Source organism: Myotis lucifugus, unplaced genomic scaffold (assembly GCF_000147115.1).
Source record: "Myotis lucifugus unplaced genomic scaffold, Myoluc2.0 scaffold_435, whole genome shotgun sequence".
NCBI lineage: Eukaryota > Metazoa > Chordata > Mammalia > Chiroptera > Vespertilionidae > Myotis > Myotis lucifugus.
The window spans coordinates 432,585-447,242 of NW_005871483.1; the positions used below are offsets into that span (position 1 = coordinate 432,585).

The 14,658-nt window shown below is 36.8% G+C and overlaps 1 protein-coding gene across 10 annotated transcripts in view; it reads left to right on the top strand.

The window, feature by feature from the left end:
* Positions 1-14,658, top strand: part of SPAG9 (sperm associated antigen 9) — an 80,849-nt gene that overhangs the window by 15,309 nt on the left and 50,882 nt on the right. For 6 of the 10 annotated variants that reach the window (XM_023744188.1, XM_023744186.1, XM_023744189.1 and 3 more), the window contains 2 exons: positions 4,078-4,172; positions 9,692-9,842. In XM_023744188.1, coding sequence (XP_023599956.1) covers positions 4,078-4,172; positions 9,692-9,842 — 246 coding nt within the window. Of the gene's footprint in view, positions 1-461; positions 528-4,077; positions 4,173-9,691; positions 9,843-14,658 lie in introns of all 10 variants that reach the window. The other 4 variants (XM_023744194.1, XM_023744193.1, XM_023744195.1 and 1 more) reach the window with 2 other exon arrangements.

The following is a 14,658-nucleotide window of genomic DNA, read 5'->3' on the forward strand; positions in this document are numbered from 1 at the left end:
ATTCTTGAAAAATCACTGTAAAGTGAAATTTTTTCTCACATATTTATTTAATAAAAGTGATGTTGCTACAGAAAAACCTGGCACCTTGAAGTAAAAAGCTGTAATAATTTTTCTGTCCTGTTCCTTCAGAGAAGGACAGTCCAGGAAGAAAAAAAGATCTCAGGAGAAATCTTAAATACCAATTCAGAGAGCTGGGCCTGGGCAGTAAATTTCACATGAAGCAAGGCAGCTCTTTTCATCCGGCCCCTCCCTCTGGCACAAGCAGCTTCTGTCCTCTGCCCTGATACTAGTAGGCTCTCTTTATTTTGCTCTGCCTCTAGGAAGGTTTATGTAACACAGAGGTAGCTGCTTTGAAATGTGGGGTGTTCCACTCTAGTCCCCATTTTTCTGTAGGAAAAATATCATTTAATTAGCAATTATAAATAGCTATCCAATATTAATGAACCAGGTGTCCTTTAAAGGTAAATTCTGGAAACCTTCAGAGAAAGGACTCAACCTTCATTTTTTCATGATTACTACCAACTCAGGTAAGCTTTTAAAATAGGCACAAACATGTTTAAATATCACTTTTTACTGCTTAGGGGGGAAATCTATGGCTTCTTTGGTGAGTGATTAACTTGTTCTCTAGTCAAATCCAAGATTTTGTACACATTACTGAATTTGTTTAAAAGAACACATGCTTAAAGAAGAGGGCTGCCCTGACCGGTTTGGCTCAGTGGATGGAGCGTCGGCTTGCGGATTGAAAGGTCCCGGGTTCGATTCCGGTCAAGGGCACGTACCTTGGTTGCGGGCACATTCCCAGTGGGAGGTGTGCAGGAGGCAGCTGATCGATGTTTCTAACTCTCTATCCCTCTCTCTTCCTCTCTGTAAAAAAATCAATAAAATATGTTAAAAAAAAAAAAAAAAGAAGAGGGCAGTGTAGGAAATATAAACATCAAGTAATTGTGAGGCACGTGGCCACATATGTACATACTCTTAATATTACTCACCGAAAACTTGAACCCTGGTCTTACATCAGGGAGTGTTTAAATGCATTCTCATTTTATCCTCTGACCAAACCATTTTACACATTGAAGTTTAGAAAGAGAATATGATTTGTCCCAAACCCCATGCTAGGATGTGACTGATTTGAACCTAGGTTGTCTGATTCCATTGCCTGAATTTTCAATAACGCTTTTAGGTTGTGGAATACATGGATGTTAAATGCACTAGAAGTTTTTCTGTGCCTCTTTGCTTTATGCTCTCTCAACAACTTTAAGAAGAGAAACTCTGCAGATACAGATATATGATTCTTGGGCTGCATATGGAAAGATTCAAGGTCAACATGACGAAAGAGATCCATGCCACTGTTTCCAAAACCTCACTATTGCTTTGCTTTTCCATTTTAGTCAAAGCTGTGAAGATTTTTCCAGGTGGGAGGGGATTGGGATTTTCCAGACAGTGTGCTTGGAATCCTTCTTCATGACTCTAGCTTTGGGTTTTGGAATTGACACCTGACTCTGTGTGAATAAATGAGCATACCTGAGATCAGGAGGGATGGGGCTGGTGGGCCCAGTAGTAGCTTGCCTAAGCATATCCCATTTTCCTGTTACCTCTCTCTTCTATCTAGCACCACTGATCCTGCCCTCCCATTCATGATTTTTAAAGACCAGAGCTACATTGTGAAGCCCTATAGTTAAAATTTATTTTTTTATTGTATAATTTATTTTTTCTACTCTTTTGTGCATTTATAGAATTAGTGCATATTTTATTTCAGACGTCAGGAAATGCTTAAGGGTTGGGGTTTTTGTGGGTGTGAGGAAGAAAGGACAATGAGCTTATTGCCTGCCTACAGAATAGACTAAAAGGCAAGCTACAGCGTGAGTCCTATAATGCTTACCTGCTCAGTTGACTGAGTCAGAGGGACCTGAATTCTGGCCCCAAAGCCAATCAGCTAATGGCAGTTAGAACATAGTTGACCATACCTAGCAATTCATCTGAATTGCTTAATGAAACTTAGATTCTTCCATTTGAATTAATCAATTTTATATGATTACTATCCAGTATAAAAGAATTCAACTTAGGCTTTTAAAAACCATTTGAAGATGTAAATTGATATCTATTTGGCCCAACATCACTTTGTTATATTAGTCTCACTTAAATTTTTTCCCTTAAAGTTCTTCCAGATACAAGAAGAAAACAGCTCATTATTTCTGGCTTGCTGACACAAAGACAAAGACAAAACCTGTATTTTTGCAAAACTGTTAAGTGGTGGTAAAGAGAAAATCTGTAAATTTAAAATAAGTATATAAATTTAAAAGTTAAAAAATACTTTCACATACCATATTCATGCAATTTTATATTAATATTTCTTTGCCTGACCGATTTCTTGTTTGGGTTAGTCTTAGTGGGGAAAAACTTGATTAATTACTTATTTTATGTTTGATTCAATAGAATTACTCATCTTAACTCATGCACCAGAGTTTAGTGTTTTGTTTATTTTATATTAATAACTTTCAAATTGATTTATATATGATGGTACATGAACACCAAGTAAAATTTTACAACAAAAGCAGGTTTTAAAATTAAAAAACAAATTTTTGTTAAATTTTTTTTCTGTCAATAGTTTTCTTTAGATTACAATAATATTTAAATTATTAAGGTTGAAACCCACCTTCATACCACTAAAGTTTAGAAATTTCCAAAGATATTTCATGCTACAGTTTTAAGAATTCAGGCAATATTCCCAAGAAAGATATCAACCTTTTTTTATGTCCTACTCTTAATATTTACATCCCTTTAAATTGCTGACATACCTTTTGTTATTTTTTTTAATCTTTAATTTCTTTATTGGTTAAGGTATTACAAGTGTGTCCTCATCCCCCCCCCCAAATTAACGTCCAACCTCCCCCGCCCCCCACTCATGCTCTCATCCCCCTGTTGTCCATGTCCATTGGTTTGGCCTTTTGTTATTTTTTAAAATTCATTTTTCTTATTTATATCATGTTAGTATCTAGAATAGCCTTTTTGATTTTATGATTGAAACTTGTTGCATTTTACATATTCTAATGCCAGATTTAGGTTTCTTAAAAATGGAACTATAGATTATTAAGAATTAAATAGGACTGTAGCATTTCTTGGCAGTTTATGTACTTGATATTCTTGAAGCTTTCACTTCCATATTCAGCCTTTGTATCCAAGACACAAAATCACAGTGCTCTGATTTTTTTTTCAGTGCTCTGATTTTTTATTTGTTTGAATGTGCTGTTGTTATATATAATTACATTAAGTAATTATACCAGTAAATTAGCAATCAAAGGAGAAAATATATTAGCATTTTTTTCAACTAAATATGTAGAAATAAGAAATAAAAACATTGGCATTTAATTAAATTAATTAAATTGAGTGATCCATACTCTGAATCCTTTGTGAAATAGAATCACCACATAAGGGTATGATTTTATTAAACAAAAAACTTTCACAGCTAAAAGCTCTTCTGAGGACATCTCAGATTTTCTCCTTGTCAGTTTCTTCTCAAGTGTTATGTTAATTTCTTGGTTGTTTTCCATTTTGCTGAATGGACTTCTCAGATGCCCTCTATTATTTATTTTATCACTTATCTCATATCACCTCCTCCCCAGTGTCTGTATCCTAATTTCTGCTATTTATGTCAAAATTATATCATTTAATAGCATCACAATGTGAAAAATAGCTTTTTGCAGTGCTAAGCAATATGTTGGCTACTTTTATGGCTACCAGCGTCCTTAAATGTAGCATTTGCATATTCCTTTGCCATTCAAAAAAATTTTATTGAGGTGACATTGGTTAACCACACCATACAGGTTTCAAGGGCACAACTCAGACATCTGCATACTGCATTGTGCGCCCATCACCAAAGTCGTCTCTCTTCCTTCCCATTTACTCCCCATTTGCCCTCTTCCACCTCCTTCATGACCCCCCCATTTTTTCATCCCAATATTCTTTTATATGGAATTATGAATAATCTGATAAATAAGAAATGTGTAAAAAAAAGTGTTCTTTTTGTTTTATTCCAGGTATTATTTTTAAATTTTTGTGTATTTTTTTTCTTCAAAACAGATGATCCATAATTATATGGAACACTTAGAAAGGACAAAACTTCATCAGCTCTCAGGGAGTGAACAACTAGAATCTGCAGTTCATAGTAGAATTAGGTAAGCTGTGTTATACGTTGCCTTGAGAACAAAGCGAAATAACCTGTCTATGTCTGTTTCTCTCTGTTCTTTAATCCTGGAACAATAGTTAGGCTGTTTCAAAAGCTCTCTACTGTGGTTGGAATGCTATAGTAAAGAATAGCATAGAAAAACAGAAACAGCTTTCATTATTTCAGATGTAAATTGTGAGCCATTCCATATAAGCAGCATTATCGAGATATTTTGATTGCTTTCTAATAATGTATATTACAGTAGGCTTAAATTTTTCTGATTTGTGGGAACGCTGAAAATTTTCCAGTCCTCCTGGTTTAAAGTCCTTTTTGTTAGAGAGAGGCACGTTTGAAAGGGTTAGCTAGTGAGACTTCTGTTTGATGTAGGAGTGTGAATAAATTATGTAGATCTCCAAGCATTGTAGCCAATGAGCTAAGGCCAGGACTCTTGGTGGAGAGGAACGTAGTTAATAAGCTGCCTGTCGCTCAGGATAGCTGCATAAATGCTAGGAGCAGCAGCTCTCTGGTTTTGAGGTGGGGAGAACGGGGTGACGTCATCGCTTCGGAGCTGCTGCAGGATGGAGTGGAAAGCTGCTGCTGATGGCATTGTTTTCGTGGCAGCAGCTGAATGACAGATCCTCACTACAAAGATACTCCTCTGGCCCCCGTGTAGGCCTCCTGGTTCGGGCGGTTCACCATGCCCGCACAGCGCCATGAGTCCCGGATGCATGCTGCTGTTGGTGTTTGGCTTTGTTGGCGGGGCGGTGGTCATTAATTCTGCGATCTTAGTATCTCTCTCTGTTTTGCTGCTTGTGCACTTTTCTATTTCTACCGGTGTGCCAGCTCTGACGCAGAACCTACCAAGGATACTCAGGTACTCCAGTCTCTCTTAACAGCCCCTGTTTAGTTGGTTTTTCTCAATTTTTTTAGCTTCATGGGTCTGCTTTGCAACCATTTCTGTTGCAGATTGAAACAATGGAAAATGGCCTGAAGCTAGGATTTCTATTTTTACTTGTATTCATTTGTAGGCCATCACTTAGGGATGCTGCTTTGTGTTTGGAAACGTTGGACTTAGGAAAAGGGTTTTCATATTGTACTTAACCTACAAGTGCAAGGTCAATGTGGTTTTGCTTTAAGCAGAGTGTTGAAAGAGCGAGGGGAGAGCAGAAGTGGAGTTCCAGCCCAAGTTTATACAACCTCTGGTTAGCATCTGAGCATTTAGGGGCAAATATCTTTCATGCTGGGACTTGCAGTCTATTAGACACATGCCGTAGGTGTTTATTTTATTTCAATTATCCTTTGACTGATAGAGGTTCAGTCATTATTTTTACAAATTTTGATAGCAGCTAATGAGAACTGACAATTTAAATTAATTTTCCTTCTAAATTGTATTTAAGTGAAAGGATATAAATCTTTCAGGGCAAGAAATGCATTTTCCTCCATTATCTACACATCAAAGTTGTGAACGCTTTACAAAGCCTATTCACTATTGTTTAGTCAGATGTTGCCCTTTCTTTGTAGACTTGGGTGACAAATATTCATGCCTGCTTGTGGGGGTAGTCATTAATCTCTGTAGCTTTTCTGCTGCTCACTCTGCTTGCACCCTATAAGAACCATCTTCTACGTTTTAGAGATGTAAGATTTTGGTTTCTTTTGTTTCTAACTCATCAAATTAAAACTATCTGACTTGTTTAGCTTTCTACTTTGCCTATGGTTTTAAATGAAGGTACATAGTGCATAGCTTTTATTATTTAAATGTTTAAAATACGCAACTCCTAATTGTGGATTTAGATAAATCAAGAAGAATTAAAGTAGTAAATTCCTTCTATGTGTTCTTTTTAATTCACAGGTCAATTCATGTTCAACATTAGCTTAAGACCCAGAAATTAAATTTTATGGTTGGTCATTTATTTCCAGGAGCAATCTCATTACTTGTGTATATTTTAGTATATAAAAGATTTGTGTGTGTGTGTGTGTGTGTGTGTGTGTGTGTATGTATACCTAGGCTTTTAGGAACTTAAATATACCTTAACTCAAGAACATGTAGAATATTAAAATGAGATTGATTTTAAAGTCTGTCTTAGGTTTCCATTCTGTCTGAGAAGTCAGTGCTGTGCTGTGTGGAGGGTAAGAGGCTTTGGAGTTAGATACACATGTTCTGTCACGTGTTGTTAGCTGGTAGACCTTTGGCAAATTGCTTAGTTTCTTTGTTCCAGAGTTTCCGCCTTGGAGGTTTTTACCCCACTAGGGTGGTTTCAAAAATCAGGTGAAATAATTATTTTATACTTGATCAGTTGCAAGATATATAATTAAACAAGTAAATACTATTTATACTTACTAGTATATGTTCCCCCTTATTAGCAGAACTATTTTAGCTCCAGCTATCTTACTGATCAAATAACATGATTAAATTGAAAAGTTCCTTGACACAAAAGTCTTCAATATGAAGATTAAATTGTTAAGAAGCAGGTAGTTCCAAGGAAAGTACATGGGCCTCGGAGTCAAACAGGTCTGACTTTGAAACCTATCGCTGCCAATTACTAGTGTCTACAGTCTTTGAGCATCACTTTTCCTAATCTGAAAACTGGGAAAATAATCTCTATTTCCTTGTGAGGATTAATCAATAATGTAAATAAATTATTCATTTCAGTGCTTATCACATTGTACTGAACAAATGTAATCTTTTTTTACTGTCCTTTATATATATAGTAGATTTTATTAATGATTATTTATTTTAAATGTTAATATAACTGAAGAATATTTGTGAAGTGATTTATGCATGTAAGGTAACATTTCAATAAACAACTAAAAATGGATATATTGAACTGAGTCAGTTTAAAAAGAATGTAACGGGTTGATGATAACTTTGTTTTTAGATAATAATGGCATTGAAACATCTTAAGTTTAAATCTGCCACGTTGATACTTTCCCACATGTGTTCCATTCTATAGTTTCTTCTGTGAGTTTTACTGAAGCATTCAATACATAGAGTACTAAACATGCATGCCAACATAGTACCGAACTAATGTTCACCTTTTGGGGTTTCTTCTCAAAAGTAGGACTCTAACTGACTTGCATAATTAATTACATGCCTTCTCCCTCCCCTAACTCTTATGTAATTTATCAGTAAAAGGAGGAGAGACGATATATGTAGTCAGGTTATTTTTCAAGAGTTGGCACAGTGTAACCCAGAGCACCATTGACCCTCTTGACAGATAGTGACAGATAGCTGCCGATCTCTGAAGGAAGTTCCCTCCCTATAGAAGAGTATCTGAATGATTAATAAAATCAAGATAAAGAGGTGTGAATAATTCTTGTAATTAACAGGAGTAGGAAAGTAACATTTGGATGCACAGCAGACTCCTTCCCCCGTAGTTTTACACTTTTCAGTAGTATTTGATGTGGGAAAATGAATATGCTGTCATTCATATAGAAGATCATTCTGATGACTGGCCTGTATTTTGATATCTGTTAGCAGTTTGATGGATTCACATGATGTCTGTAATATCTTCCTGGTTGTCTTTGCATTTTGGGTTAGAGAGCTTTCTATTAAATTACATCTATTAAATTCCCGGTCAGCTTTTTGTTTATGTCATTAGGATATGATTAAAAAAGATAAAAAAAGAAGTCATCTAGTAGCTGTTAGAACTTTAAATTATCCCTCAACTTGATGTTGAGGGATAAACATCAAGTCAACTTTTGCCAAATATGGACATTAAAAAAAAATCACTTTCCAATTACTGTCATTATCATTTGATAAAGAAAGAGCATTTTAAAATCAAAGAAGCAGAGATGTAGAAAAGGGTCATTCTCAAGAAAGAATCGTTCTATGATATACGGAAATGAATATGTGTAAAGTATGTTCTGTGTTATCCGTTAAGGAAATAAATAATGCCTGTTTTTGCAGTGAAATTATGAAAACTTTGTTGCTGAACCAGCATTTGGGAGTAATTGGTATAAATAGAATAGTAGACAAGTTACTTTAATTTTTGTCATTTGGTTATTTTGGTGGCTCATTGTCACAAACTTGGGTTTGGCATTAATTATTATCTAGTACTTTATTGTGTACTACCTGCATTCAAATTTTCCTCCTAAATTAAACAGGAAAAGTAGCCTGAGTGTGAAGAAGTGATGAATAATTAGCTCTAACTGATAAAGTCCTATTTTATTTTATTGTGCATACAACCTTAATAAAATGCAGTCTCTAACCCTAACTGGTTTGGCTCAGTGGATAGAGCATCAGCCTGCGGACTAAAGGGTCCCAGGTTCGATTCCCGTCAGGGCCATGTACCTTGGTTGCGGGCACATCCCCAGTAGGGGGTGTGCAGGAGGCAGCTGATCAATGTTTCTAACTCTCTATCTCCCTCCCTCTCTGTAAAAAAATCAGTAAAATATATATATTTTTAAAAATGCAGTCTCTGGACCCCTTTGTTTCACCTAATCTTTCTTAAAAGTTTCTTAAAGTTTTCTGACAGTTTTATAAATCTTTTTCTGATTGTCATTAGCGAAACCCTTTGTGTTAATTGAGGGCACATTTCAAAAGTGGCTTAAGTTGTATAGAAATGAATTTACAGAATAAAATACTTATTTAGCAAAACCAAATATTTTGCCACTTTTATTTATAACCTCAGTGTTTCTATTCTAAGTTATATTCAGTCTTAGTAGTAGGGGTAGAGCTCCAAACTTTTCGTGTCTCATTTCTTGCCAGTTTCCACACTTTTGAGTTAGTGACCTAGGATAACCTTGCAGTAGCTTGTTTTCAAATCCCTTTGATTTTGAATCTTCTCTGCATCAGCAAAGGACAAGTTTCTTGTTGCAATTCTATTATTATTGAAATTGTAACTCTTGTTAATTGAAATTTCCCACAAAGCAATGGAAACTCTACAGTCTCTCATAGAATTTTTGGCCTCCTTGTTTGGAAAAACTGACAATGGTTTTTTTCATATGTACTGTGATTGAAAGAAACTCATACATGGCTTCTGTTCTTGCTTTATGGGATAAAACTCTGTTGAGCTCTTTTTGCTGTTTAATCAGTAGCCCTGATTTAGATGATATGTTGATTTTCCTGCAGGCTGAAAAGGAATACCCTGAAGAAGGTTGGGTAAACATCTTGGGGTTAGTGTGAGGACTTGGGAAGTCTAGAGGCAGAGGTTGGGACCACTTCCAAAGGAGAGGTTATGAGTTTCACTAGGACTAACCTAAGCATGAGTGAAAACTTGGCACTTATTCTCTCTGTGAAAGCAGACCCCAGGCTGCTTTCTGGGCAAGGAACTCATCAGTACTTTGTAACATTTCCTAAATCATTTCTTACTGCTTTTCTTAGTTGATTTCTTCTCTTCGGGCTAATTTAAACTTCTGTGGACCTATATTTTTTCTTGGTAAGTCTGCTTGTTCAGATAGGCAGACAATATCATTTAAGAGTAATGATTCTAAAATAATAACCACCCAGGAGTATTGCTTATAGTCATGATGAATAAAGAATTTTAAAAAATGAATGAATGCTTAATTTTTCCTCCCCTCTCCATATAGAAAAGAACGCCCTATTTCACTAGGGCTTTTCCCTCTACCTGCGGGAGACGGATTGCTTACACCTGACACTCAGAAAGGTGGAGAGACCCCTGGATCAGAGCAATGGAAATTTCAGGAATTAAGTCAGCCACGTTCTCATACCAGCCTGAAGGTAAGCTTTATTCTGCTGAAAACTTCAGTTTATATTTTATGAGCAAAAATCGAAGTACTGGACAACCAAAACATAATAAAATGAAATAGTTTATACATTTTAGTTGTAAAACTAATGTCTTTTCTTCTTTTGGAAATGAGCTCTTCCCAAAGAGTTTTAGTTTTTACTATTCTTTTTCAAGTTGTTAATGATACTAATGATCAACATTTCTATTTGATTTAGGCTACATTATATGAATTTAGGGTGGAGTGACTAGTGAACTTAATTTTGTTTTTTAGAATTGAAAGTCATTGCCACCTGAAATCTTTGGTTTATAATTCAGTAGGGTTTCACTTTTTTAAAAACGGGCTCCTTCCTCAAAACCCTTCATAAAGAAATATCCAAAAGTACATTGTGTTTCACTTAAAAGACCTGGTGTTAATTTATCCTGGATTATATTCTTGACCAAGAACTTGTCATCAATAAGTTATATATATTATATGTATAGTATATATTATATAGCAGGGGTCCTCAAACTTTTTAAACAGGGGGCCAGTTCACTGTCCCTCAGACTGTTGGAGGGCTGGACTATAGTTTTAAAAAAAACTATGAACAAATTCCTATGCACACTGCACATATCTTATTTTGAAGTAAAAAAACAAAACGGGAACAAATACAATATTTGTATTTGCATGTGGCCTGCGGGCTGTAGTTTGAGGACCCCTGTTATATAGTATAATATACAAATAATGTACTTTAGGAGTGGAGATATACTAATAATTGGTTTTTAAAACTATTAAAGCTGTAATCTATAACATGGAATATTTATATACCTATGAATGTTATAAAAGAATATTGTTACATTATAAAATCTACTCTGTCATAACAACGAACACAAATGAGTTATTTACATCTTATCTCCTTTTCCTGCTCTCTTTTTCCCCCAAATTACTTACAATACTCTTAAGTACTTGAGGTTGGCTTTAGGGTACTTCTAATACAAAGTCATTTAGTTATTGACTTTGTTTCTCTCCACTAAGAACATAAAATCCATGCAGTTTATTTACTGCTGTATTCCTACCACTTAGAAAAGTGCCGGGCCTATAGTGACCACTCAGAACACGTTTGTTGAATGAATTATTTGTTTTAGTTGCTAGAAAGACATGTAGGATAATATAAATGGCCTGTTTCTCAGTTCTAGAAGGTGGAGGCATTTCGAATCATATCATTGACCTTTGAAATGTGCTCAAAACACTTAAGCAGCCAATCAATATTTAATAGCTTTTCTTCCCCTGAAAAATATTTTTAACATTGACTCACCACACCTTTTCCCTCTTTTGCTTGTTGCTCATTTTATTAGAATCTGATCATGCAGCTGCTCAGTGTCAGTCCACTTGTTTGATACCAGTCCACAGTGATGCCAGCAGGAAACTCGTTCTTACTCCTACGGCCATACTGGCTTTTTTAGCCCGCCTGTAGGATTAATAGATCTTCCAAAACACCCATCCCTCCATCGCCTACTTGCTGTGTCCCTTTCCTAAAACAAAATTAAGTAGGAGGGATACTTTTCGTACATAAAAAATGTATGCCACATGGTAGCAATATTCTAATTACTATCAAAATGGCACCTTAAGAGAGGATTGTTATAATTCTCTTGTTTTAATCCAGTGACAGGCCGTAACAGAACTTTACTGGCAAGTTATAAACTGATTAACAGAATATTAATATGGACTTAAGCATATGTGTTTTGTGTGTGTCCTCCCAGAGATACTAAGGCACAAGTACTCCCCAAAGAGTTTTTAAAGTCCCGTCTCACTCTCCTCTGAGACACTAAACGAGATAAAGCCTCAACAGATAGGTATTTCCAGGAATATAGTGATGCATTAAAAAATGGCAGAAGTCTAGTTTGTCGCCGGTGTGGCTCAGTGGTTGCGTGTCAACCCCTGAACCAAGAGGTCACTGGTTCCATTCCTGGTCAGGGCACATGCCTGAGTTGTGGGATCGATTCCCAGTAGGGGGCTTGCAGGAGGCAGCTGGTCAATGATTCTCTCTCATCATTGATGTTTATATATCTCTCTCCCTTCCTCTCTCTCTAAAAATCAACAAAGTCATATATATATATAGTTTGTCAAGTATGTCTATTAGGACATATTATATTATTTACCCAAGCCCTGTTATTAACCAGATGTCTTTTTCTCTAATTTTGTGAAAGGCTGGGAGTTAGTTTAGAGTTTACCTGTGGACTGTGTTGCATGTACCCACTAGTCTTGGTTCCTGTGCATGACGGAAACTAGACTAGACTATCTCTAAAGTAATTGCCAACTTTCATTTCCCCCTGAGAACTTGGGAAATGACTTAGGTATATTTAGGGCATGCAGGTAAGAATTAATATTAATTTTACCAGCAGTTTTTTTCTGTGAATTAAAGTTAAGATGAAAATGCTCTGTGAGAAAACCACATGATGGGTTATAACTAAAAAAACAGAACTGTGGGAAACCTTGTGGCAGAAGAATGGCAGTCAAAGGGTCTTGCCAGTGATTGTAAAGTGATAGACCTTATTTGTTGCTATATCGAAAATTTCTCACTGTAAGAGATTTGTAGTCAATAAGGTTATATCTTCAGGTATTGGAAAATCTGCCAGGAATGATACACCTAGAGAAATGTCCACATTGTCCTTAAAAAGAAGTATTTCTACATACTATTCCTTCATTCATCATATACAAACAAGTAAATAAATGAAATAATAGGATTTCAAGTATTTTTAGATATTATTAAAAGAAAGCAAGATAAGGGAATAGAGAGTAATTAGTAGGGAGGGTGCTTATTTTAGGATGGCGAGGGAAGGCCTCTCGGAGGAGGTGACTGGTACATTGACCTGAGGGATGTGTACGTACATGGAAATGTCTGGATGAATGAGTGTTTCTGGATAATCAAATAGCATCTGTGAGGGCTCTGTGGTGGGACAGACTTTGGCACATTTGAGGAACAACTGGTTTATCTTCACCCTACTTCTGAGCCTGCCAGTCTTACCTAGTGCACCGACATCCCTTTCCTCAGGGTTCCCCAAAACATCACCTTTATAAATCTAATGAAAAGTTTAAAATTCTTGCAGGGCCATTAACTAGAGTGAATGTTGTAGCAGCATTTGACACATTTGAATACTCTGCTTTTTGAAATGTTTTTATTGACTCTGCTCACATGACACTACTCCTTCCTGCTCCTTCCCCATTGCTGGTTTGAGACCTCTAAACGTTGGAATTCCCAGGGCTTACAGCTCAGCCTTCCTCTCTACCTAATCTGGGTCGCTCAAGTTCCATAACTATAAATGCCACCCACACATTCATGTTCAAAAAGTTGAATCTCCAATCTTGACTCCTTCCGTGAACTTGCTTTTCTTTATGGGTTGCCCACATAAATATTTGTATCCTGCTTAGGTTACCACCAGTCTAGAAATACCCCCTTTCAAGACCATTCTAAATGCCATAGCTTACATGAAGCCTCCTCTGATACCCTGTTGATGGAACTAGAACTTCAAGTCTCGTTCAGAAGTCAGCTCAAGGCAGAAAGCAGAGGAGTTTTATATTGCATCATTAACAGAAAATGTTTTGGTGGGGGGCTTCTTGTGAAATTGGTAAAAAAGCAGTTTCTTATGTAAAATGACCAAAACTGTGCTGTTTAGAATGTATTATGAAAGTTAAGGCTGGGGATGAGCAAAAATGTTAAGGTAAGGTTGTTCATCCACTTGAATTATATTTATGAGCAAGATGAAAATAAAGGAATTGGAGAACAAAAGGCCAAGAATAACCCACAACAGTCCTGAAGAAGAGCAATAACCGCAAGAATTTGCCCTCGTAGATATCATGATGTATTATAAGACTGTAATTATTAAGGTGGTGTAGTATTGCATTAGCTGCCTTTCTTTTCTTTCTGCACATTTCATTCCTAAAATTACCAGGTAGGGTAAGGTAAGTGTCCACAGGGAGGGGTGGGGGTAGGTGCCATAACTCAAGCAGGGTTTGGAGGGTACCCATGTCGGGATAGCCTGCTGTAGACAGGACGTCGGCAGTGTGAAGGACATCCTTGCCCAGGGACAGCCTGTCTGGAGGGGTGTCAGATCCTGAACCTAGGCTTTAGGCATAGGGTGTCAGTCTGAGCAGGTGAGGAAGCCTGATGCTTCCTCTTGCAGCAGCATCCAGAGGTGTGGGTGGGGGCAGTCTAGACTGAAGAGACAGAAGATGTACAGGGAGAGAGAAAGGCATTGGCAGGGGCGGGGGTTTTGTAGTGCCAGTGAGGAGAAGCCACAGAGACAGCACCCCTGGAAGTCAAGGGACAGTAAGAATTTTAGAATGGAAGGGTTATTAGCAGAGTCGGCTGTCTGGAGAAGTCTAGTAGAGTGAGGACTGAATTTGTAGGTGTAGGTTTGAGCAGTTTGAGTTGCAGGGCCATTAACTAGAGTGAATGTGAATTATGAAAGAAGGAAATAATAGAAAGCATAGATTACTCATGAAAAGTGTTGCAGTGGGAGGAGAGGAAAGGGATAACTTGAGTTGGCAGGGTGGAGAAAAAGGACTCAATATGGGAGAGTCTGGGTGGTTTGTAGGCTTAGAAGAAGAGTCCAATAGCTAGAGAAATTTAAAACAAGTGTGTGGGGGAAGATGATACATCAGAATAGTAGAGGAAGGGCAGGTGGATGGGATCACATATTCCAACTACAATTAATATCTGCCCTATTAGTGTGACACCTCAGTTTTTCCTAGTCTTTTGCTATTACTCACAATGCTGCAGTAGATAATTGTGTACATAATTTTGTACTTGTATTTATAATCCCCATAGGTGG